The sequence below is a fragment of the Cibotium barometz genome, chromosome 43 (genome assembly GCF_041138505.1).
Source record: "Cibotium barometz isolate CiBa-2024 chromosome 43, ASM4113850v1, whole genome shotgun sequence".
In the NCBI taxonomy this organism is placed as follows: domain Eukaryota; kingdom Viridiplantae; phylum Streptophyta; class Polypodiopsida; order Cyatheales; family Cibotiaceae; genus Cibotium; species Cibotium barometz.
Window position 1 is genome coordinate 17,067,919 of NC_141088.1, and position 27,258 is coordinate 17,095,176.

Sequence of the window (27,258 nt, forward strand, 5' to 3'; positions counted from 1 at the left end):
GGCAAAAACTGAGCATAGAATCTGTCTTTAAATTCCTTCCAAGTGAAAATGGGATCCTTGGTAAGCAAAAACTGAGCATAGAATCTGTCTTTAAATTCCTTCCAAGTGGAAATGGGATCCTTGGTGATCTTTTCAGTGATCCACCAATGAGCAGCAGTGCCTTTCAAAAACATGCTAGCATGGCGTACCTTTGACTTTTCAGTAAAGTCCTCGTTACTAAAAGCAATGTCGAACTGTGCCACAAATGCTAACACTTTAGAAGCATCATGTTCACCATGAAAAACATCAAATTTAACAGATTTGTCACCTGCTTTGAATTCCTTGAGCTTTCTGGCATGAGGCTCATGGTCTTCTCTTTTTCTTTTCCCCTTGTCCAACGGGGCAGCCCTATCTGCATGGGCTCCATGGGCCGTCATAGAAGTTTCATGAGGCACGGTGGCATGTGCTCCACGAACTTGAAATTCAGATGCATGTGACTTACCTGCATAAGGCAGTGTCTCTCCATGAGACAACTCAGAAGGCAAAATTTTTCTAGCAGCAGACCTGTCACCCTTACCAAGAGATACATATCTTGAATGCATGTGACTTTCATGCCCTCCATGAGCACTGGCATACATATATCTGTCAGGCTTAGTGCCTTGTGGAGAAGATGCATGTCGAGAGGTGACTGTCACCTCTTCCTTTTGCATTAAAGATTTCAGCCTTTGAGATGCGGGATCTCCATGCTTCAAACGAGGTGGATTTCTGAATTTCAGCTCTCCGTCATCCCCCTCTTTAATATCACCTTTGCGGAGAAGGTAGGCAAGTGCCAACTCCCTTGGTTTCTTGCCCAGTTCCCGAGCCATAGACTCAAAAGTTACATCTACCATTGCATCAGCCTTCCTGGCTTCAATAGCACTTTGCACATGGGGATCTTCATGCAAAAACTTTAACTCTTGCTCTTGAGCCTGCAGAAGTTTTCTCATATGTTCCATTTCAGCCCTCATAGCATTAGGCTCTTGTTCAAGCATGACTGTCTTTCCTGGAGACAGTTGACCCTTTGATTCACTATCATTAACCCTTTCAAGGGGTTTGTGTCTTCCTCGCAGGGCATCAGACCCACGAGAGGCACTAGATGGACCCCTTCCAAAGGGTTGCTTTGGCTGTCCATTGTGTTTAAAGTGTGCTAAAAGCGGGATGTCCAGTACACAGGTTCGTTTCCCCACTAGGAAGAGGGAAACAACCGTGCTCTGATACCAATGAAACCGATCCCGTCAAGTGGGAAGACTCCGTTGGACACCCACACGCTTAATAGCACAACTTTAAAACCACAATTTGAAACGAACAACTTAATACAACTTGAATTTGAAATGAAATGAAATGGAAAGATGGACACCAGCACTGGGGCCGGAACGGGCCGACCCCCCCCCTCAATATATGATATATTTATTGGGAGTATTTAACAAATACAATGCTTCATGGGTTCCAAGAACCAGATGATGTCCATGTACATATGAAAACAGTACCAAACAAATAGGCTCGAAGTCGACGTTCGAAGTAGATACTCGAAGCAGAATGACCACTAACCTGCTGGTGATGGTTACGCAGTTGGCTGCTGTAGTAGGCTGCGCAGCAACCAGTAGTGCAGAAAATTCAACCACGCCTATAGGCCTCAGCTGCCTGGTTGTGTGCCTGTTTTGGCCGCTTGCAGCAAGTAAACAGGCGCAGCCTGTTGGACCAGCGTGGAATAGTCGTTTTCAGGGCTGAAGTAACAGCCGCATGTGGTGTAGCTATAGTCGCCTAGATGCAGCCGAAAGAGAAAGTGCAGCCTTTGAGTTTGCTCAGCCGTCAGCAAACGATGCGCCGTCAGCAAACGATGGAGCGCAAGGTGATGGAGGCGCACCAAACTCGTCTATCTCAAAGGTGGTCGCCGGCTTCTTTTATTAAGGTTGGAGGAGGAGTAAAACTAAATGTGCTGGCTGGCTCCCCACGCTTGCATGTGGGCGGCCAGCTCTTTGGGAGTGTGGGCAGGTGACCATGCACCCACCCCCACACACACTTAAGTGCGGCTCCCCACCTTGGCCCCTAAGTGGGTGCCCAAAGGGGGTGCCCACTTTTAAGTGTGTGTGAACATTAAACCTTATAAAACAAAGGGTTAGAAAATGAAACATTAAAACATGTGCAATATACTTATCACCTGTTCACATGCACCAAAACTCGTCAGAATACAGAGCAGACTTCACGACTCACTGGCAGGCGTCCCCGCTCAGTAAGTAACACGTCAAGTAGGCAAACACAAAAATACATGTCATGCGAAAACAGTTTCAAACATGCAAAACATGTGTGCATGTGCAAATAGTAACATGGACATATCTCCCGTTCATGGAACAAGTACAAAATATTTGTCGGCACAAAACTGGCACGACGTAAAACATAAGAACTTGGTCTTCCTATGGAGTGACAGGCCCATAGGTAAGACAGTTCCAGGCACGAGTTTCCCTATGGTGTGACAGTCCCATAGGCAAAACACGGCACGAATACTGGCTCTTCCATGGCGTGACAATCCCATGGGTCGAACACAGTCCAGGTCATACACGGGTGGCACCAGTCTGGCTCCCGTCCATGTCAGCAAAAATACTGGCCTCTTCACATGAGACACCGGCCTGGCCTCAAGTGAACGAGATGCAAAAACTGGAGATGGACCAAATGGTCGGCCAATTGGTGACAGTGGGGCAGCCCCACACTAGTTGCATTTGGCTGCCCAGTAACCTGGACACCTAGCCAGGGCATAAGCGCAGGCTGGATAGCATTGTACGTGTGAAAACGTTGAGTTTTATTAGCATAAGTTGCTACTTTATCTAGTCGTGGAAAAGAAAAGTGCTGGCCGCCTATGGTTAAGTTGGCCGACTGGATATGTGAGGGGATATAAATACCCAGCCCTACCAAGCGTTTCTATCGTCTCATATTTCACAAAGTGCTGTAGCTACTCAAGGGCCTGGACAGCCAAGGGAGAAGCTAATGCAAGGGTGAAGGTTGAAGGTTAAGGGCAGAGATTCATCTCAGCCAAAACAGGTCAAGTCAGTCTTTTATTTTCAGATTTTGCATCATTCTAATAAAAGCAAATACACCATTCGTTTTGGGGGCCCTACAGAGGGTATTCGGGACCCAATACTGTGTCCTCTTCTCTCTCTCTCTCTCTCTCTCTCTCTCTCTCTCTCTTTTGCACATCTACTTTCAGTTTTGTGCGTTATTCTCATTGTGAATGATTGCTGATTTCTGAGCATTGAAGTTACCGATCTACCCTGAGGCCACTAAAACATCCGGATGACCCGCTATAGGAGAATCATGACATTCATAAAGAACCTTCTTCTTAATTTCAGCACAATCTCGTACTACACAGACTTGATCATCCGGGAACAATAATGCATTCCGGATCAAATTCTGAGTACCAGCCATTTTAAGAGGTGGTACAACCGCTGAGTCTTGGTCTAAAACTATGGAGCTCCTTGTCTGAACTTGCTGCCAATACTGATTGAAATGCCCATTGGTTCGACATAGCCCTCTTCGGGTATCATCCAAGTCGGCTCTAATATCGGTGAAACTCAAAGGACTCGCCTCTCCAATCTAACTCAAAGCGGCTCAAGTTTCACTTCCTATACTGAATCTCTATATCAAAATCCTACATAAGCTTTGCCAACCGTGTCTTCCTCCCTCTCAACTCAGGTCTATCACAAATGTACTTGATCGACTCATGGTCGATCAAGACAACAAATTTGGATCCATACAGATAATTGAAGGAGATAGCACAGGCGGAAGCATAAATAGTAAACATATGAGAGAGTGCAAAGGAGATTGAGAGAGTTGGACAAGATCACCTTTTATAACAGCAGTAAAACTTTACAATGGCAATGGCCAACAACTGAGTGTTGAACTATGTGCAAGGGAAATGGATAAATGAGTGAATAACGTGGAACTCCTTATATAGTGCAGTAGGGACCTGGCCGACTAGCCTTGGACAAAATAAATAGGAGAAAATAGATAAAATACTAAATAAATAGTAGATCCCCAAAACACTGAGATGCACAAATTCTAACACCCCCTCTCTGCAACTCATAGTGTGCACCGCGAACAAGTCGATGAAGATGCAACCATGGACCCTCCAGCACTGTGAATACTGGATTCACCTCGGAGAGAGCACCCGCCAACCTGTTTCCTCGAAACAAGATGCCACCACCACGAACAACAAGGAACTTTGCTTGGCCACGAATTCCTACACAAGTGTGCAGTGAACTCCAAAAATAGATGATGAGTTGCTGGACACACCGCGTCCATAATCCCCAACAGTGGACGGAACACATCACGTCCCAAAAGCCTCGAACAATGAACTTGGAATAGATCCAGTTCATAATCTTTGTTGTACCGAATATAACCAAGTCTTGCCAGATGTCTAACGCTTGGAACTCCGAATCACGATCCCCATGCACCAGTAGGTGGAGCTGTAATCAGTCCATAGTTCATAACATACGTTTAGCAAACGCATACACATTCGGGGATGTAAGAATGTTTGGAGTATGTTTGAGGTTCGGGCCGAGTAACATACGTGACCAATATAATACCTCATAGAAAGGACGAGATTTAGACAAATAGATACAAATATACATTGTAAACTCAAGCTCTCCAAGTTCCATTATAAAAACTTACAAAGTTACAACTTACAAGTTACATAAATGCTCATTGTGTGGACCGATTTTCGATAAAAAAAAGGTAGCAACTTTCAACAAACGTAAAACCTTAGAAAAAACATTTATAAAAAAAAGCACGTATGAAACACGAGTTTCAAAGGCGTATGTTGCAAACGTTTGCTTCATGAAGCAAACGCGAATGTTATGAACTATGAATCAGCCCCCTCTTCCGCCCACAAGCCTCTTCTGGCTAGAAGCACATGGGGGGAAACTTCATGTGTACTAGAGAAGCACACCATTTGGGGTCTCCTGAGCCGGAAGCACCTTGGGAGCCCTAGAAGTGGTACTAGAATCTGTATCACTATCCTGTGTCATTTCTTTGTCTTTTCTCTGAGATGAAGTCTTGCCCTTGGTCTTGTCCTTCTTGGACAAACAATCTTTGGACAGATGGCCTCTTTTTCCACAAGTAAAGCAGTGACTTTGACCTTTCTTTTGAACTGAGGAAAGTGCCTGGTTAGAACTATTGACTGACACCTTCAATTTACCCTGTGAGATGAGAACGGACTCCTCCTCCAAAAGAAGGGAGCTAAGATCATCAAAATCCAACTGAGTGGATGCGACCTAGCACCGCAAAGATCGAGAAATCACATCATAGTCCGGGGGAAGCTTGGTGAGGATAAGAGCAGCCAGCTGAGAAGAGGACAAAGCCTAAAGGAGCACCCATAGCCAGTAACTGGTCATGGATAACCTTGGCCTTCATGAGAAAAGACTACATTAAATTGCCTTCAGGAAATAACAAGCCGTAGAGCTGCCCTTGCAAGGTAACTGCCCTCATCGATGAATCTCGAGCAAAGAGATCCTCCAATTTCGACCATACTTGATGGGCACTGGTGAGAGTTCGCATTGCCGGTGAGACCTCCTCGGTGATGGTCTGCACAAGCACATAATGCACCTTCGAGTCCCGATTCTCCCAGTCTTGTAATTCCACAGCAAATTCATCCTCTTGATCTTGAGTCCACCGCCTAGAGTTTTGAGGACGCTCGAGCTTCCTTTCAGTTCCCTGAACAATGTCTCACAAACCCTTATGGATGAACCAGATCCGCATCTGAAGCTTCCAATGAGCATAGTTGGGTCCTTTCAACTTGTCATCCTTGTTCGTATAGGGGGGAGCCATATCCATAGCAACAAAGAACAAATCTCAGCTCTCAAACACTCCTCTCAAGTGCTTTCCAACGAAGCGAGGCACTAGGAACAATCAGCCCCCTCTCAAACCTGAGAGAGAAGGAGGCTGGACAGCAGCAAAACAGGCCAAGAAACCATCGGGAACCTCCTACCAGAAGGGCAGGGACTCGTGGAGGAAGAAGGAAATGTACAGCCACTTGTCTGGCAACTCCACATGCAAGAGAACTCACCAAATCTGATGCCGGAACAGAATTTGCAGCCAAAACTCCAACGCTTGCCTCTGCAGAAGAAAACGCAGCCAGAAAACCAGGCCGGCTTGCCTTTGTAGGAGAAAACGCAGCCAACAAACTGGCCGGCAGCAAGAAGGGCTGGCTGGACCAGAAAACGCAGCCACTGTTTGGGGCTGATCTAGGAGACAAACGCTGAAGAGAGATGGCTGAAACTGCAGTAAACATATGAGAGAGTGCAAAGGAGATTGACAGAGTTGGACAAGATCACCTTTTATAACTGTAGTAAAACTTTACAATGGCAATGGCCAGCAACTGAGTGTTGAACTATGTGCAAGGGAAATGGATAAATGAGTGAATAATGGGGAACTCCTTATATAGTGCAGTAGGGACCTAGCCGACTGCCTCTAGGGCTGGCCGACTGGCCCTGGACAAAATAAATAGGAGAAAATAGATAAAATACCAAATAAATAGTAGATCCCCAAAACATTGAGATGCACAAATTCTAACTATAATGACTCCAAATTTTCAATGCATATATAACCGCATACAATTCTTTCTCCTAAGTATTCCACCTGACTTGGTTATCATCAAGCTTCTTGCTTTCAAATGCCCCAGTTGCCCCCTTGGAATAAGGGGACCCTTATTGCGTAATCACTGCCATCAGTCTCAACCACAAATGGTTGGCCAAGATCCAGTGAGGCTAAAATAGGGGCTTCCTTCACCTTAAGCTTGAGAGTATGTAAAGCCTTGTCAAGCCTCTTACTCCAAGTAATAGGACTATTGGATTTACGTATGAAATCGATCCCGTCAAGTGGGAAAGACTCCGTTGGACACCCACACGCTTAATAGCACAACTTTAAAACCACAAATTTGAAATGGACAACTTAATACAACTTGAAATTGAAATGAAATGAAATGGAAAGATGGACACCAGCACTGGGGCAGGAACGGGCCGACCCCCCCCCTCAATATATGATATATTTATTGGGAGTATTTAATAAATACAATGCTCCACGGGTTCCAAGAACTAGATGATGTCCATGTACATGTGAAAACAGTACCAAACAAATAGGCTCGAAGTCGAATTTCGATGTAGAAGCTCGAAGCAGAACGACCACTAGTGTGGTCCAATCTCTACGGTCCTGTGCTTTCACTGGACTCCGCGGAGAGCGCCACACTGGTGTTCTGAGACCACGCACAGACAGGCGCTCTCGTACTAACGCCTGGCTCTCCCGATCTCAGCACCTTTGGACCGAGGTTCTCCAATAGAGCTTGGACAACCTGGCACCGAACGGGTGTTGGCCGTATAGGGAGTCGGGAATCCCTTATCAGATTTAAACACAAAATACTTTACTTAAATCTGAAATTCACTTACTTGTGGATGGCTGATAGAAAACCAATACCCGTGGTGTTTGTGTAGAAGATGAAGCCACCCAGGGGATGTGAAGTCTTCTTGTAGTCGCCGGTGGAGAAGATGAGCAACCTCTTTCAAAATAGTGGTGAACCACCAAGACAAGTACCACCGCAAGAGACCACAGCCGCCTGCTGTGAGAGGAGGAGTACCCACTTGCAAGGGAGAAGATACCCGACTGCAGCGTGGGAAGAAGATGGTGTGGAGCAGCAGCCTGTTATGAAGAGAGTGTACACCCACAGCTGCTTGCAAGAGAAAAGGGCAGCCACTTATGAGGATGGTGGGCAGCCCTGCAGGTAAAACAGGCGCAGCCTGCAGAGGGTGTAGTTTCCTGTATGGGAGTAGAAGCAGCCGCCTGCTGTTGCAGGAGAGGTGGCAGCGTAGCAGTTCAGCCTTTTGGAGGTGACAGCCGCCTACTGAAGGGGTTGAGGTACACACAGCCGCCTGTGAGAAAAAAACGACGCCTGGCTGCTGTACACAGGCGCCTGAGGCTGCAGCCTGATGAGGTATGCGCAGCCTGTCCTGTAGGGGGAAGATGGTGTAGGCGCAGCCACCTGCAACAATAATCAGCCGCCTGTAGAGAGGCAGGCGCAGCCAGCAGCAGAGGGTACAGAAGCAGCCGCCTGAATGAAAGCATGCGCCAGAAAGAGTGTCGCCGGTTGTCTCACGTAAGTGAATGAGTGCACAAAGCGGAAGCAGAGTGGCACTAGAATGTGGTGAACAGAGAGTGCAAGAGAGAGAGAGATATGGAGGAAACTATGCTGAATATACTGAACCAAAACAGTCCCAAGCAGGAGACAGTGATAGTCTCATAAGTGAGGGAGCAAATAAGTACAAGACTCAATGAAAAATGAGAGGCCAGCACCCACTATTTATAGTGGGGAAGTGCTGGCCGACTGGAGCTCATAAACAGGCCGACTGGAGCTGTTGGACATGGCCTACTGGAAAAATGCCAGAATGGTTGGGAAAAATCCCATAAAAATAGTAAAAAAGGGGTGGCCAGCCCACAAGCAAGGGCCATACAAAAGGGAACCAAATGGTGCCCTCATGAATTTGTTTTCCTGTAACTCTGGAAGAACGCTGAAGAGAACCAGGCGGAGGAGCAAAAGGAAGCTCACGTAACCCAGAGTCACGAACTGTCTGATAATACCAACCAGGTACAGATCTGCTCGAACTCGCCGGAGGAGGAGCAGGGTCATCATCATCTGACTGAGAATCCTCAGCTGGAGGTGTAACAGTAACAGCGGGAGCAGGAGGAGGAGGAGGAGGAGGAGAAGGAGGTGCAGGAAGAAGAAGCTCACCACCCCCCTCTGAAGATGTAGGAGTCTCATCGAACACCACATCACGGCTCACAACAACTTTACCGGCTTGAGGATCATAAAGACGATATGCCTTGGACACAGTGCTGTATCCGAGAAAAGTCATGCGCTGAGACTTCGAGTCCAACTTGGAGCGGTGCTCCTTAGGCACATGAACATACGCGGTACATCCAAATATCCGGAAATGAACAACGGAGGGCTTCTCACCATGGAAAGCCTCATATGGAGTTTTGTCGGGAAGAGCAGCAGTAGGAGACCTATTCTGAATGTAGACAGCAGTGGAAGCCGCCTCAGCCCAGAAACGTCGAGGTAGTGAAGAATGCTCAAGCATAGCACGGGCCATCTCCATAATGGTCCTATTCTTCCTCTCGGCAACTCCATTCTGAGATGGAGTATATGCTGTAGTAAGCTGTCTCCGAATGCCATGTATCTTGCAATATTGCTGAAACTCTTGGGATGTAAACTCACCCCCTCCATCGGTCCTGAGAGCCTTGATTGAGTGACCGGTCTCTTTTTCCACCTCGGCTTTCCAATCACAGAAGTGATGAAAAGTCTCATCCTTGGTCTTCAGAAAGAAAACCCAAGTATATCTGGTAAAATCATCCACCATCACGAGCATGTACAACGCCTTTCTCAAAGACGCGGTACTCATAGGACCACATAAGTCTGCATGAATGAGAGCAAGTGATGTCGAAGATCTGTGTATCGCCTCCTTCAGAAAGGCGGCTCGGTGCTGCTTCCCCTGTAAACAAGAGGAACAAGCAGAAGACGGAGCCTTGATGGTTGGTAATCCATCAACCAACCCATCCTTTGAAGCTCGCTGCAGAAGCTGATAGCTCAAATGGCCAAACCGAGCATGCCAAAGAGCAGAAGAAGCACCAGAAGAAAGCAGAGCGGTCAGTTTGTAGAGGCCACTATCTTGGACTCCCAGAGCCAAGATGCTACCAGTGGCTTTATCACGAATGGTAATCTCATAACGAGAAAAAATCACCTCCGCACCCTGAGCTGTAAGAGCACTCACTGACAAAAGGTTAAAAGCCAAATCTGGAATATACAGAACGTCAGAGAAGTACCTCTTTGGGGAGAGTGCCATGACCATGCACTGGCACAGAAGAAGAATCACCTAGAGTGATCTCGCCTGATCTGGCAGTGAAGTCCTCGAACCAATCTCGATGGGGTGTCATATGAGCAGTAGCACCACTATCAACAATCCAAGACCGTGAGTGAGAAGTCACAAGAGCAAGTATACGCCAAGTACCTGCTAAGAGAAGAATTCCATCATCCTTCTTGGGTTGAGACACCGCCGTTGAGGAAGAGTTCTTTGCTGCTTCATCACGCTTCTTCTTGTGACATTGGGGTGACTTGTGACCCTTCTTGCCACAATAATGACATTCAATGTCCTTATTCTTTGAAGATTTGTTGTCTTTATCCTTATCGGAATCCTTGGAGTTCTTGTCAGAACCCCCTTTACCTTTCTTTTGTTGAGACTTCCCTTTATCTCGTGCTGCCAAAGCTCCATCAGCGCCACCGGAGGTGCCAGTCCGCTCCTCAAAGCGAGACTCAATCTGCATAATGGAGGGGAGAACTTCCTCCCAAGTAACTGGAACAGGACGAGGAGAAGAAACCAGAGACTGAAAGTATGCATCAAACCGCTCTGGAAGTTTGGAGAGCAGCCGAATAGCCATATCCTCTGTGGAGATGTCCTTGCCACAAACAGCAAGCTCGTCCCGGAGATCTTTCATCTTTGAGATGAAAGCAGATAAAGATGGAAACGCAGAAACTGATAAGTTTATAAGTTGCTTTTCCAATGCCAAAATCCAACCCGGAGACTTAATCTCATAGAGATCTGCAAAAGCCTTCCAAACTTCATGTGCAGCATCTGCTGGACGCACATGAGAGAGAACAACATCCTGACAGTTCAACATCAGGAAGGAGAAAGCACGTCGATCATTTGACTGCCAAACATCAATCTGTGCCTGAGTCACACCACCGGAAGCAAGGGTGGGAGGGGTGGCATTGGCTGGTGTAACAAGCCAATCCCAGAGATCCACGCCACGCAAGGCCGATTTCACCTTCACCTTCCATAGGGTGTAGTTGGAACCATCCAACTTGTCAGACTCAGCAAACATATGAAGAGAAGTGGGAGCAGCCATCACAAGAGCTTGGGCTCAATCTCAAGAAATGCACAAACTCTGAAGAAAAGGTGTCCTCCACAGGTACCAAGAGTGCCACCAAAGCCTGCAACACCACAAGCCCCCTCTGCAAAGGGAAAGGACCACTGGAGAGGAAAACGCAGCATTGAACAAGTGCTGTCCTGTAGAAAACAGGCCACCTGCAGTCCAATCTCCAAGTGGGCAATGAAACGCTGATCTACAAGAGCTAGACGGCTGAATCGGTGAAGCCAATCTGAAGAAAAAACGACCAGCAGAGTGCTGTCCAGAAAATGCAGCAGCAAAAGCTATGGATCTGGAAGAAAACTCAGAGGAGAAGGTGCTGAAAACAGGGCTGAATCTGGGGCAGCAGAAAGGTTGCTAAACCTGGAGCGATGATACCATGAAAGAGTGCACAGAGCGGAAGCAGAGTGGCACTAGAATGTGCTGAACAGAGAGTGCAAGAGAGAGAGAGATATGGAGCAAACTATGCTGAATATACTGAACCAAAACAGTCCCAAGCAAGAGACAGTGATAGTCTCATAAGTGAGGGAGCAAATAAGTACAAGACTCAATGAAAAATGAGAGGCCAGCACCCACTATTTATAGTGGGGAAGTGCTGGCCGACTGGAGCTCATAAACAGGCCGACTGGAGCTGTTGGACATGGCCTACTGGAAAAATGCCAGAATGGCTGGGAAAAATCCTAGAAAAATAGTAAAAAAGGGGTGGCCAGCCCACAAGCAAGGGCCATACAAAAGGGGACCAAATGGGCACCATAAAGAGCAGAAACTGGGGATGAAAGTGCTAACAGTAAGGTGGAAGCGAATCATGCCCACGCTTGAAAGGGAAGGTTTTCTTTTATAAAAATTAGAGTGGAGTTTTCTCTACGCTTGCATGTGGGTGAGGAGTGTGGGTAGGTGACCATGCCCACCCCCACACTCACTTAAGTGGGGCTCCCCACCTTGGCCCCTAAGTGGGTGCCCAAAGGGGGTGCCCACTTTTAAGTGAATGTGAACACTTAACCTTATAAAACTAAAGGTTAGAAATAAAATAATAAAAACAACATGTACCATATACTTACGACCTGTTCACATGCACCAAAACTCGTCAGAATACAGAGTAGACTTCACGACTCACTGGCAGGCGTCCCCGCTCAGTAAGTAACACGTCAAGCAGGCAAACACACAAATACATGTCATGCGAAAACAGTTTCAAACATGCAAAATATGTGTGCATGTGCAAATAGTAACATGGACATATCTCCCGTTCATGGAACAAGTACAAAATATCTGTCGGCACAAAACTGGCACGACATAAAAACATAAAAACCCGGTCTTCCTATGGAGTGACAGTTCCATAGGTAAGACACAGTTCCAGGCACGAGTCTCCCTATGGTGTGACAGTCCCATAGGCAAAACACGGCACGAATACTAGCTCTTCCATGGCATGACAATCCCATGGGTCGAACACAGTCCAGGTCATACACGGGTGGCACCAGTCTGGCTCCCGTCCATACGACGCCATCCTGCTAACACACGGGTGGCACCAGTCTGGCTCCCGTCCATGTCAGCAAAATACTGGCCTCTTCACATGAGACACCGGCCTGGCCTCAAGTGAACGAGACGCAAAAACTGGAGATGGACCAAATGGTCGGCCAATTGGTGACATCCCCCAAAGAAGACTCCTGTGAACTTGCGATGGAGTCTGAATATCCTATCCATCATACGATTAAAAGTAGCAGGAGCATTGGTGAGACCAAAAGGCATTACCAAGATTTCATATAATCCGAAGGCTGTCCTGAATGCAGTCTTATGGACATCTTGTGGCACCACGCGTATCTGGTGATAACCACTCTTCAAATCAAGTCTGCTAAAACAAGCCGAACCATCAAGCTTATCCAAAATATCATCAATACGTGGAATTGGGAATCTGTTCTTGACGGTAAGCTTGTTCAAAGCTCTATAGTCCACACACATACGGAATGATCCGTCCTTCTTTTGAACAAGAAGCACAGGAGAGCAGTAAGGTGAAGAACTGGACTGAACCAAACCTTTCTCTAAAAGCTCGTTTACCTGCTTCATGATTTCTTCTTGTTGTGCAGCACTCACTCGGTATGCGGGTTTGTTGGGTGGAGAACTACCTGGCACAAGATTTATGCGATGATCTCCGGGCCTTTGGGGAGATAATTCACCTGGCAACGAGTCAGCAAAACAGTCGTTGAATGCATTAAGAAAATTCAGCCTATCATTAGACATAGCATCCACATTTTGATGATTTGGCACAAGACTATCACGCACAAAAACCAAGTACGCTGAAAGACTCTTTTTCATTGCTTTATTAATTTGGATGTGTGATACAAGTGGGATGGAATCCCCTTCTTTGCCAGCATCAATAAAATGCATGCGGCCTTTATGCATAAAAGAAATCATATTAGACTTGTAGTCTTTGCGGGGCTCAAGCCTATGGTGCCACGGCTTGCCCAACAATATATCACATCCATTCAGTGGAGCAACTAGGAAATGCTCATTATCAAGGTAGCCCTGGATATGGATGTGCAACTTTCCTATCAAAGGGGTAACCTGCACCTCTTTACCAATAAATGCAGCTTTGGCTTCAATCTGAGGTCCCATGTTCTTAACCTCAATACCCAATGCAGCTGCCGTTTGCATAGAGATGAAGTTGTCAGTTGCACAGTCATCAAACATGAATAGTGCGGGCTGATCCTTGATTTGCCCCCAAGCCTTGCAAACCATTCGCTCTTTTGCATCATGACCTGTATTTCCTTGCACATCAGGAACTGCATGTACATTAGCTTTGGTGTGCTTGTCCTCGTGCTTTGGTTTGCGATCTGGGCATTGTCGAAACATGTGGTCTTTGCTACCACAAGAAAAGCATTTTCCATCCTTGGCATATTGCTCTCTTTGCTCCGGAGTTAAGCCGAATTTGTTCTTTCTTGGGCCCTGATCTTTAGATGTGTTATTTTCGGCTTTACCACCCTTGTAGGACTCCCGGAAGTTCTTTTTAGGTGGCTGTCCACCCTTTTGCTGATTTGGGACAGCCTCGTCCTTCCCCTTTGAAGCTCCTTGATCCTGTTTAATCTTGAGCACCAATTGCTCCGTAGCAAGAGCAGAAGCTGTGAGCTGTTGCAACGTATGTTTCGGGTGCAATTCAATGCCTGATCGATATGCTGGTTGCAGTGCATAACGAAACTTCCTCTTTCTTTCATCCTGCAGTGCATAACGAAACTTCCTCTTTCTTTCATCCTCAGTGATTTGCATAAAGGGAGTCACTTCCAGCAACACTTTCCAGAACTTGTTAATATACTGTTGCACGCTTTCATTGTCTCTTTGCTCCAACCTGTCCCACTTTTGAGTGAGAGTTTGCTCTGCATTTGGTGGCAAAAACTGAGCATAGAATCTCTCTTTGAATTCCTCCAAGTGGAGATGGGATCCTTGGTGATCTTTTTAGTGATCCACCAATGAGCAGCAGTCCCTTTCAAAAACATGCTAGCATGGTGTACTTGTGACTTTTCAGTAAAGTCCTCATCGCTAAAAGCAATGTCGAACTATGCCACAAATGCTAACACCTTAGAAGCATCATGTTCTCCATGAAAGACATCAAATTTGACAGATTTATCACCTGCTTTGAATTCCTTGAGCTTCCTAGCATAAGGCTTATAGTCTTCTCTTTTTCTTTTCCCCTTATCCAACGGGCTAGCCCTATCTGCATGGGCTCCATGGGCCGTCATAGAAGTTTCATGAGGCACGGTGGCATGTGCTCCACGAACTCGAAACTCAGATGCATGTGACTTACCTGCATATGGCAATGTCTCTTCATGAGACAACTCAGAAGGCAAAATTTTTCTAGAAGCAGACCTGTCACCATGAGATACATGTCTTGCATGCATGTGACTTTCATGCCCTCCATGAGCACTGGCATACATATATCTGTCAGGCTTTTTGTCTTGTGGAGAAGATGCATGTCGAGAGGTGACTGTCACCTCTTCCTTTTGCATAAAAGATTTCAGCCTTTGAGATGCGGGATCTCCATGCTTCAAACGAGGTGGATTTTTGAATTTCAGCTCTCCGTCATCCCCCTCTTTAATATCACCTTTGCGGAGGAGGTAGGCAAGTGCCAACTCCCTTGGCTTCTTGCCCACTTCCTGTGCCATTGATTCAAAAGTTACATCTACCATAGCATCAGCCTTCCTGGCTTCAATAGCACTTTGTAGATGGGGATCTTCATGTAAAAACTTTAACTCTTGCTCTTGAGCCTGCAAAAGTTTTCTCATATGTTCCATTTCAGCCCTCATAGCATCAGGCTCTTGTTCAAGCATAACTGTCTTTCCTGGAGACAGTTTTGATTCACTATCAATAACCCTTTCAAGGAGCTTGTCTTTACCTCGCAGGGCATCAGACCCACGAGAGGCACTAGATGGACTCCTCGAATTAGGCACTTCCAAAGGGTTGCCTTGGCTGTCCATTGTGTTTTAAGTTTGCTAAAAGCGGGATGTCCAGTACACAGGTTTGTTTCCCCACTAGGAAGAGGGAAACAACCGTGCTCTGATACCAATGAAACCGATCTTGTCAAGTGGGAAAGACTCCGTTGGACACCCACACGCTTAATAGCACAACTTTAAAACCACAAATTTAAAATGGACAACTTAATACAACTTGAAATTGAAATGAAATGAAATGGAAAGATGGACACCAGCACTGGGGCCGGAACGGGCCGACCCCCCCCTCAATATATGATATATTTATTGGGAGTATTTAATAAATGCAATGCTCCATGGGCTCCAAGAACCAGATGATGTCCATGTACATATGAAAATAGTACCAAACAAATAGGCTCGAAGTCGAATTTCGATGTAGAAGCTCGAAGCAGAACGACCACTAGTGTAGTCCAATCTCTACGGTCCTGTGCTTTCACTGGACTCTGCGGAGAGCGCCACACTGGTGTTCCGAGACCACGCACAGACAGGCGCTCTCGTACTAATGCCTGGCTCTCCCGATCTCAGCACCTTTGGACCGAGGTTCTCCAATAGAGCTTGGACAACCCGGCACCGAACGGGTGTTGGCTGTATGGGGAGTCGGGAATCCCTTATCAGATTTAAACACAAAATACTTTACTTAAATGTGAAATTCACTTACTTGTGGATGGCTGATAGAAAACCAATACCCGTGGTGTTTGTGTAGAAGATGAAGCCACCCAAGGGATGTGAAGTCTTCTTGTAGTCGCCGGTGGAGAAGATGAGCAACCTCTTTCAAAATAGGAAAAAGACACTTTGTTGAAGGAATAGTCACCTCGTGGTGAACCACCAAGACAAGTACCACCGCAAGAGACCACAGCCGCCTGCTGTGAGAGGAGGAGTACCCACTTGCAAGGGAGAAGATACCCGACTGCAGCGTGGGAAGAAGATGGTGTGGAGGAGCAGCCTATTATGAAGAGAGTGTACACCCACAGCTGCTTGCAAGAGAAAAGGGCAGCCACTTATGAGGATGGTGGGCAGCCCTGCAGGTAAAACAGGCGCAGCTTGCAGAGGGTGTAGTTGCCTGTATGGGAGTAGAAGCAGCCGCATGCAGGAGAGGTGGCAGCGCAGCGGTGCAGCCTTTTGGAGGTGACAGCCGCCTACTGAAGGGGCTGAGGTACACGCAGCCGCCTGTGAGAAAAAAACGACGCCTGGCTGCTCTACACAGGCGCCTGAGGCTGCAGCCTGATGAGGTATGCGCAGCCTGTCCTGGAGGGGGGAAGATGGTGTAGGCGCAGCCACCTGCAACAATAATCAGCCGCCTGTAGAGAGGCAGGCGCAGCCCGCAGCAGAGGGTACAGAAGCAGCCGCCTGAGTGAAAGCATGCGCCGGAAAGAGAGTCGCCGGTTGTCTCACGTAAGGTGGAAGCGAATCATGCCCACGCTTGAAAGGGAAGGTTTTCTTTTATAAAAATTAGAGTGGAGTTTTCTCTACGCTTGCATGTGGGTGAGGAGTGTGGGTAGGTGACCATGCCCACCCCCACACTCACTCAAGTGGGGCTCCCCACCTTGGCCCCTAAGTGGGTGCCCAAAGGGTGTGCCCACTTTTAAGTGAATGTGAACACTTAACCTTATAAAACTAAAGGTTAGAAATAAAATAATAAAAACAACATATACTTACCACCTGTTCACATGCACCAAAACTCGTCAGAATACAGAGTAGACTTCACGACTCACTGGCAGGCGTCCCCGCTCAGTAAGTAACACGTCAAGCAGGCAAACACACAAATACATGTCATGCGAAAACAGTTTCAAACATGCAAAATATGTGTGCATGTGCAAATAGTAACATGGACATATCTCCCGTTCATGGAACAAGTACAAAATATCTATCGGCACAAAACTGGCACGACATAAAAACATAAAGACCCGGTCTTCCTATGGAGTGACAGTCCCATAGGTAAGACACAGTTCCAGGCACGAGTGTGACAGTCCCATAGGCAAAACACGGTACGAATACTGGCTCTTCCATGGCGTGACAATCCCATGGGTCGAACACAGTCCATGTCATACACGGGTGGCACCAGTCTGGCTCCCGTCCATGTCAGTAAAATACTGGCCTCTTCACATGAGACACCGGCCTGGCCTCAAGTGAACGAGACGCAAAAACTGGAGATGGACCAAATGGTCGGCCAATTGGTGACAACGTCCCTGTCCTTTAAAAAGGTTTGCGAAAGAAACATTCAAATTCGAATAATCCTTCACTGACATTTTTAGAAAGACTGAATTCCAAGAATGCCCGAAAGTGCCTCATTATCTGAGGAACTGGCCAATCTAACACCACCTAAATCCGCTCAAGGTCAATACTCATACCAAGAAACACTTGCAATCAATAAACACTCTGTCTATGCCGGGAAACCCAGAACCAATCTTGTTTGAAGAGCTGGTTAGTTTGTTGCTACAGGAGGAGCACGATCGGAGTCATGCGTGGTAGTGATGGGGCTTTTGTTGCCCAAGCAAGAGCAAAGGAAAAGCCAACAACAATTTTCATGTAAAGGCTGATTTGGGACAGTCTTCACAAAAGGCTAACAATGGTGCAAGCAAGCCCAAGAAAAAGGGCAAGTGTCACTACTGCAAAAAGCAGGGTTAATATGTAATAGACATCCACTACCATACTCAGTATTAGTTAGAGTGCTATAGCCGTGGCACAAAACCCAGTGTTTCATGCACGCACTAGGCACATCGAGATTCATTATCATTATGTCAGGGTGAGGATATATGCAGGGGAGATCACATTATCTTACTACTCTACACAGGATAATGTTGCAAATATGTTCACAAAGGCGTTGTCTCAAAAGAAGTTTGAAGCTTTCCGCAAAGCTTTGGGCTTACTCTCCTACAGTGAGTAATCTGCTATTGACCTTGTACAGGTTCACATTACCACTATAGGGGGGATTTATTGGCATATATTACATGGGTGTAGTGCCACATGTGAACATGGCATAACTAGAGGTACTTTTTCCGCTGGCACACATGGTGTGAAAGGACACTTTTTCATTATTGTTGTATTTTCAGATTATATGTGGGTTGACTTCTCAGCTCCACACACATTCCAATGCATGCCACACATTTGCATCTCTATCTCTCACCATCTCTGTGATCTTGGTGGGCCGTGTAATTCTGTGTAGTTGTAGCTCTCCTCCTAGGCCAACACCAATTGACATGAAAATCATGGCTATAAAACCATTCCTTTCCTTGAATAACATCAAGCCTATCTAGATCCATAAATCAAGAAATCTAGAGTCTCTGCACAATCTTGGATGGAGATTAGCAATTGAGAAACTCGTTGATCCCAAATCTGTCCATGCCTCGCCGCCAGCTTCACACAGTAAACATGATCACTTGGTTGCGTCTCCACTCTCAACTTTTGCACAAGTTTGGCATTAACGAAGTTGTGAGTACTACCAGGGTCAAAAAGGATGTGCACAGTCTTTCCCAATACCGATCCATACATCCGTATATAATTCTCTTCTACGTCATTTAATTTTTGGCTATAATAAGCCACTGGGCACCCTTCTTGTTGGAGGACAGCTCCTATGGCTAAATTATTGCCATTGGTAATCACCTCAAAAGGATCATCCCATGAAGCCAATTTGAGAACCAGAGACTTGGAGTAAGTTTCTTCATTGCATGGAATGCCTGGAGTGCTTTGCCCGTGATGGACACTTTCTGTGGACGCGTCTTCACGCCCTTGAGCAAATTTGTAAGAGGTGTTGCAAGGTTGGAAAATTGTCCATATGGAAGTGTATGCTTGACAGAGACCTACAAAAGAGCGTATCTCCTAAGCATTTTTGGAAACATCCCATTTGAGAATTGCCCTTACCTTTTCAGGCTCGAGGCTAATCCCGTATGCATTGATAACATATCCGAGATTTTCTTCTACTCCAAATTCGCTCTTTTTTCGCATTATTGATGTAGAGCTCATTGTCTCGCAAAAGTTCCAAGACCTTTTCAACATCCTGCTCATGCTGCTTTGCAGTAGCAGAAAAGATGAGTATATCATCTAAAAAGATAATCACACACTTCCCTATAAGCTCCACAAACACCCAAGACATCATCTTGTTAAGCTCCCATATTTGTACATTACCTCTTGTTTAATGTGCCACAGTGCATACGTTTCCACTCTGTACTGTTAGAGGGATTTTTTCTTTTGGGAAAAAGAAACTTTCCAAAGAGGCGGCTACTTCAGAACTAGAGGATCATTGTAGAGGAAATGTGTTGCGAATAGTCACTCACTAAGATTGCAGGTTGCTCCCTGCCAACGGGTGTTTCGAAAGATACGTCGCCAAGTGTTATTTTTATTTTCTTTTGACCACCTCATGTAAATGTGTACACTACCTTTGTTTGACTTCAAGCTAGGCCTATTTGTCTTATACAATGCTTTTAAAAATTATCAATCTTTTGCATGTGTGTAGGCATTTCATGCTGTGCTTCGGAGTTGGGCATCAAAAAAGTTTATGAGTGGATGGTAAGTCTTCTAGCACTCGAGTCAAATTCTGTGATGATTCTCTTGAAAGCAATGTGTTCCCTTAAAAAAATGATTGACTAGATTTGATGTCTCTTTTTGCAGTGCAATCCTACTTCCGATTGCAATTACTTTCTATATAACTTGGTGGTTTGTAAAGTTTGTTGATGGGTTTTTTTCACCCCTCTATGCACGCCTTGGAGTACACATCTTCGGTAAGTGAGCTTTTTTATATGTTTTTTATGTGCATACATACACACTAATTCTTTCTATTTGCTACTTCCCTTAGTGCTAGGCTTCATTATGGCTGAGTCTGCCCTCATCTCCGGAGGTTTGACAGAAACTCAGTACGAAGGCCTTTGTGTGAATATATGCTCTTATGTGTGTGTGTGTGTGTGCGCGCGTGTGTGAGAGCATATCTTGATACATAGTTCTACATCCACTATTGGGCATTGATGGCGTTAGTAGTGGGGATGTTGTAGTATCTAGTCCATATTGTGCATAATGGAGTTGATAGTTATATAGTCTTGTGGGTTAACTACCATGAGTATATAACATGCACGTTCCTAAAAGGTGAATTTGGGCATGTTCCTAGATTCATCTAGGTATATATATACATACACACATCCATGCATACATACATACGTATGTACATACGCACATTGCCACATGCATGTATGCATGCATACGTACATATGTACGTACACACATAATTCATTTGTACCACATCTATGCATGCATACATACATACATACGTCATCTTAGGCTATGCTTGCTTTGGCATTTTGATATGTGCAGGCTTAGGCTTTGTCACATCAATAGTGTTTATATTTATGGTGGGTATATTTTTCTCATCATGGATGGGGGCTTCTATCCTTTCACTCGGTGAGTGGTTCATCAAAAAAATGCCATTGGTGAGGCACATCTATTCTGCGTCGAAGCAAATTAGTACTGCCATATCACCCGGTAATTCTGGTTTTTATCCCCCCCTTTTTGTAGATTAAACATGCACATTGCTTACTCGATTTGATGAAGAATATTACATATGGAAAGGATAGTGGTGAAATTTTTGCTTTGTTGTCTGTTGCAAGAGTCCACTCAAAGCTGGTATTTTCTAAATTTGGCTATGGGCAGACCAAAATTCGAGAGCCTTTAAGGAGGTTGCAATAATCCGGCATCCACGTGTGGGAGAATATGTGTTCGGTTTTATCACATCATCCCTTACTCTTCAGGTAGGTTAATCTCTTCTTCATCCTTGCAGGGTACTTTCAATTTACCATAGGCAGCAAGGGATATAAAAGCTGGGGAGAAGGTGAGGGGAGTTTCCATTTTGGTGGTGGTTGTTGTTGTTGTTGTTGTTGTTGTGTCCCCCCTCCCCCCCCCCCCCCCCCCCCCCCCCGACTGGCTTTAGGTGACCAAGATCCTCCCGTAGTTACCGATTTTTCACCGCCCGTAGGTGATACCGCCAGGAAGCACCAAGGGGGGTTTTGAACCCAGGACCAAGAGCAGCAAGGGATATACAAGCTGGGGAGAAGGGGAGGGGAGTTTCCATTTTGGTGGTGGTGGTGGTGGTTGTTGTCCTCATTGGCTCCGTTTTGGTTGTTTTCTGTAACAATGGTTAATTATTGCTTTTTTCTGCTTGCTGATGTTTGCAGACACCAACAGGTGAAGAAGAGTTATGCAGCATTTATGTGCCAACAAATCATCTTTACTTAGGGGACATCTTCCTTATAAACTCAAGAGATATCATCAGGCCAAATCTTTCTGTTCGTGAGGGCATTGGTAAGTTTTTCTCTGGTTCTGATAGATCGACCTCAATGTCATGAAAAAGGGTTGGCCCGTGTTGAACATGGGCGTGTAACCTGGTGCTGAACGGTTGGGTTTCTTGTGTTGGCAGAGATTGTTGTGTCGGGTGGTATGACGATGCCTCAAGTGATCTTGCCAAAGGAAGCACGAGGTGCAGACAGGGTTTGAAGAGGAGCTTTATGCTTTTGTTGATTTCTCATATCACATGCTCCATGGCCTGGTCTTGTAATATATCATAAGGATACATGTTAGAATTTTGTGCATGTTTGCCCCTCAAGAATTGTACACCACAGTGAAAAGAGGAATCTGCAGTTTGATATAGCTTGTATATTTTTCCTAGTTCAAGCAGTGCCAAGACCACAAGCTTGGTTCTTCACTTGTACACTCTTGCAATCATGGGGTCACTGAGAAGAATTAAAACTTGGCCTAGAAGTTGATTTGTTTCTTACTAGGGTACATTTATTTGCTGACAGCATTGAATCTTGCTCTTTGCACTATATATATGGGTCGATAGTGACTCCTTGGTCAACCTTGTCTTTGGGAGCTCACTTGCACATACATCCATGTGCATAACATTACTGTGCAACACAGCGCTTTGCACATGCATCCATGTAGATAAGATTACCATGCATGATTTAAAATTTTCTCATGGTGTACGGTGTACACGTATGTTTAATACATGTAACTTGGTGAAAAGTCAAAGTGGGCAACAAAAGGGGCAGCTGGATCGGGCGATTTTGGTGCCAACTTGTTGAGGACGAGGCAACACCATGGGCCAATAAAGCGCACATTTAGTGTGCCAACTGTTGTATGCACATATCTTAGGTTTGTTTTTGGCATGCCTTTGTATAAGGCAGGCTCTAGTGATCCATCTCATTTTTAGCCTGAAGATTGGAAAACATTTAGGAGGTATATATATATGTATGCATGCAATGCATACTCTGATGGGATTTTTTGCTCCGGTTTTTCACGTGCTCGGCTGAATACATGTGTGCGCGCTATCGGTGTTCGTGTTTTCATTTATTTGTGTGTCGTCTATGGTGACATTGATGTGGATGTGGGTTTTTTTTGGATCTTGATGGCCTTCCATGGAACGATCTTTTTCCTTGGGTCTTTACATTGTGGGCATGGTTTTGTGGTGAATACTTGTGCACACGATAGAAGTGTAATGTTTTTGCGACTTTGGAGGTTTCAGAAGAAGCCAATCTACTCTTTACTGATGGGATTTTAAGCCTTGGGTTTGTGTTTTTTAAAATGCTATATAAAGCCTACATTTTTTAAAATTAGCTTTTCATAAAGTGGCTTATTTGTAAAGAGCATGATGGAGGAGGAGGAGAGCTTTTAACCAAGGTTGGTGCCTCTATGTAAGAGAGAAGAAGAGAGTTTTCCACGTCTTATGTGTCGATCTCTTCCATGTGTTAAAGAGGAGAGCTTTTTTGCTCTCTAGCGCAGCAATGTGCACATCCACAAGAGTATCAGGATCATCGTCAACAACGCCGGCATCCCATGTATATGGGTCGGAACAAGCCGGAGCACATGTTTTTGTGCATCTGTATGGTCGTTATATACACATACACATACACATACACACACACACACACATATATATATATATAGATATATAACACATATATATAGATATGTATATTGCATAAATACATGTTTTTTTTTGAAAACATGAGAAAGTTATGGACTTCTAGAAAAGCAAGAAAATACTAATTAAAGGATTGGTTCTTTTTTTCAAGAAATACTAAGTAAAGGATCGGTTTAAGAGCTTACTTACAAGCGGATCTTGGACTTTACGAAATTTTCTTACGTGCGTTTGCACAACACAATGCACGGGTGATGCTTTCATGTACACGAGGGTGAATTTGGCCATGATCTTTATTTGGTGACCCGACGTCAAGTCTCGCACATACGTGGGCTGTGTGCGAGTGTAACAATGTTTGGTGTATGACTAAGGCTGGAATTCTGTTCCCATATTGTTTCTAGATGTATCCATGTGATGATGATTTATGGCAGTTCTTGTGGATATATAAAGATATGCCGATTCTGGAGAAGTGTTCAGTTGAAGAATAGGTGAGCCGTATCATCTTGTATTTGCGAGAGGTTTGCATTTATGATTGGTATGTTCGACTATCGGATGAGGTACGCAACGATTGGTCTTTGGTAGTTCGAGGTGAGTCCTCCCGTTCTTCGAACGAAATTTTTAGAGTGAGGAAAAAATCGAGCGACACATTCCAAGGAATATGCACACAAGAAGGCTAAGGCCAGTAATGAGAACACCATAGGTGTGCAACCCAAATTCAACACATCTAGGAATGGATTGCATGTGTTTTTGTATAGAGCTTTTCCTTCACAGGTAGTACACCTTCATACTTTGTCAGCAAATGGAAAGTCGCATGCAAATCATTACGATTCAAAATCAATTATACCATCAGAGTGAGCACTTCGGAGTTCGAACCAACGCCAAGACATGCATATCGAGATTGAAACACATAACAACAAAAGAGCACAACGAAGGATATGGCACTTTTCAAACTTCCTTACTAACAGAGCACAAGTGGCAACTTTCCAAAAATGCATCAACTCTAGTGGATTCCAAAAACATAATGTGGACAGGAAGACATAGCCCACCTAAATAATGTAGGTGCAATTGTAAGGATGAATATCAGCAGTGTCCCAACATGTGGCACATAAATACCAAGATGGATCGGGATGACAATATCAAACAATATCAAGGAGCAATGTTATGGCGTCTCCCACCTAATGCTTAAAACAACTCCACCTTAGTGAGCGCAGCTTGGTGCATGAACTCATGTGCCACAGGCTCCAAGCCAAGCACCGGGATGTAAATATAGTAAATATGCTTGCATGGGACATATGTCACCTTTTTACTCTCTTTTCTGGAATCCTTCGCATGAGCAGCTAGGGAACTTAGCGTTTGTCACTGAATAGTTCAATCCCAAGTCCCTAACCCTTCTATACTAACATAAAACACATGAGACTCATTACAAAATGCAAGTGATTCTCTAATGACCTATGCATCCAATGTTCTCCCTGTTCCTCCACTTGACAATCTTTCCATCCGTGATTTGGATCAAAAGGATGAAGGAACCTTCCCGGTACCCTGCAAAGAAGACACACAGGGAGTAACACCCTACAACACAAACCCGTTCAAAGTGAGCATTTCTATCTCTTCCTAGGGTTGAAGAGATGTACCCTCCTCGATCGACCAAACTCTTGGAGCGGGTCCCAGCATCCCAATAACTTGATTCTCATTGACAATCCAAGAATGATATGGCGTAATGTTACAAAACCAAAGAAATCCTCCCACCGTTCCACTAGGGTATTGTTGACACCCCCAAAAACAAGGTGTTGGAGCTCCTACTTCTTTAGTCCCCTCATTAATATATCTTCCACATCTTGTATTATGTCCAGGTGGAATCCCAAAGCATGTCATTTCTTTCCTTGGCCCAGCCTGACGAATTGCCCACATTGTCTTTGCCACTTTGGCTTCTACAACAGTCTGGTTCTGTCCTCCTTTCTCCTATTTTGACCCAACTCTACTTTTGTCATCGGTGAGTTAAACATACTCAGGTCTATAGCTATTATCTTCCAACTCCACTCCTGGATCTACCAAAGGAGGCTGCTTTCTACGAACACTCTTTTTGCTTGCATGGTCTCTACGTATTTCTGGAGAATGCACCCCCATCTCTTGCATGGAAGAGTGAGTGAGATAAACAAGTCGTTTAGCAGATGACTTATTTGAACTTTTTTAACTTTGAAATCTATATAAATCTTGCATGCTTAGTCTAGTCCCCGAACGAGTGCCTTTCAAGTATGCATTGTACTTGACACTTTGTAGTACTGCCATTGACATGTCTGCAGCTATTGCATCAAAGAGGGAGATTCTTGACTTGCAAGCCACACAAGCACACATGCTTGCATGCTTGCTCTCAGACAAATTTGTTGTTGGCACAAATACACCAGAGTCATCCTGTGTTACAAACCAGGCACCCCAGTGAAACTCTCTAACCTCCCACCAAGATAGCCATGTTTCCAATGAAGGTATCTCATCTTTTTTTGCATGACCTGCATGCCAGAACTTGCGAATCTCATGCTTGCATTGTTATGATGTAGTCTGTGAGATGGAGCACTTATCCATTTGGAACACAATATTTTATGCTCCTCTTGGAAAGCCCGCCTAATACAATTCATTGTATGTTAGACCATACTCTGCTCCTCCCAATGGAATACACATGACCTCTCCTTCTTTGGCATTTTCTGCTTTTTCCCTCCAAAGTAAACAGTGTGGTTTGCAATCCAATTGGCATTGGATTCATCTACCATTAAACCTCTAATTTTTGGTATTGCAAACCCATTGTCATGAACCACTTTATTGAACCACTTTATTAAGCATCCTCCAGAATCTTACTTGGGCATTCCTATCCTTGATCCTAAATTCACAGGTGGCAATGGTAAGAAGCTCCCTCACAAATGGATCGTACATGAAGGCTGACATGGTTTGCCAACCTTGCACTCTATGCACATGGTCAAATTGAATCCACATGCTCTCTAAATTTCCATGTGGTCGCATCCTGTTAACCAAGTCAAACCCACTTCTAGGGCCCATAGTTGTCATTTTGAACACATGGGGTTCATGTTCAGGGCGGCCCAGCTGACTAGGAAACACGACACCATGAATGAATGGAAACCTACATTTTGTTTTCAAATGAAGGATAGCCTCCAAGCCATAACCATGGCCATACTTCCCCTTCCTTGCATCTGCCAAACATCGCTCAATCCTTTTTCTGTTTGAAAGAGGAGTCACACTATCCATAAACTCAGCATACTCCTCCCCGAGGCTCCACCCTTCTCATCAACAAGCATATTGAATATCACATCCTTACTCACATTTGTCTCCATCTGTTTGACTGTAGTAAATGGATTGAAGTTTGCTCTTAATGAAACCATGTCTTTAATGCTTTCCTGCAGTGTTCTACTTTGTCCTTCCTCATATGGATGACTGTGATGACCCAAGTGTATTGCACATCTGATAGTACCCTTATGGTCTTTGGGTAAGTAGTAATATATCATAGCATGACAAGACCACACATTCTGGCAGCTGGTCACAATGTCTGCAAAAAAGTTTCCCGTACTCGGGGCCAATCAACCCTGTGAGAAAAATTTCTTTGTAAATCTACCCTTTTGTTGTGTTTCATTGTGATAACCAAGCCTAGAGTAATAAGGACAATCAATGTTCATACAATGCAAGTGGCCTAAACATCTACTAAACCGAGCTTGTCTCGGGAAACAGTGACTTGAACATGTATTATATTCAACCCACTAATTTTTGTTCCATCCTATACATTGCTGACTTCTCCAAACATGGAGGTAGTTCAAATGCTACATACCCATCATCATAGACACTAGGCAGCTTGTTCACTTGCTTAACTTCTTCAACACTAGGCAAAGCATTAGGAAAAATTTGGACTCAAAT

At 45.0% G+C, this 27,258-nt stretch overlaps 1 protein-coding gene across 1 annotated transcript in view; it reads left to right on the forward strand.

Annotated features, from left to right (window-relative positions):
- LOC147613622 (protein CONTINUOUS VASCULAR RING 1-like) overlaps positions 1–22,284 on the forward strand; it is a 42,810-nt gene extending 20,526 nt beyond the window's left edge. Inside the window, exons 2-7 of the mRNA XM_086781610.1 lie at positions 19,900–19,952; positions 20,055–20,164; positions 20,748–20,915; positions 21,084–21,181; positions 21,605–21,731; positions 21,847–22,284. Coding sequence (XP_086637736.1) covers positions 19,900–19,952; positions 20,055–20,164; positions 20,748–20,915; positions 21,084–21,181; positions 21,605–21,731; positions 21,847–21,923 — 633 coding nt within the window. The 3' untranslated portion in view covers positions 21,924–22,284. The remainder of the gene's footprint in view (positions 1–19,899; positions 19,953–20,054; positions 20,165–20,747; positions 20,916–21,083; positions 21,182–21,604; positions 21,732–21,846) is intronic.
- Positions 22,285–27,258: the final 4,974 nt, after the last annotated feature.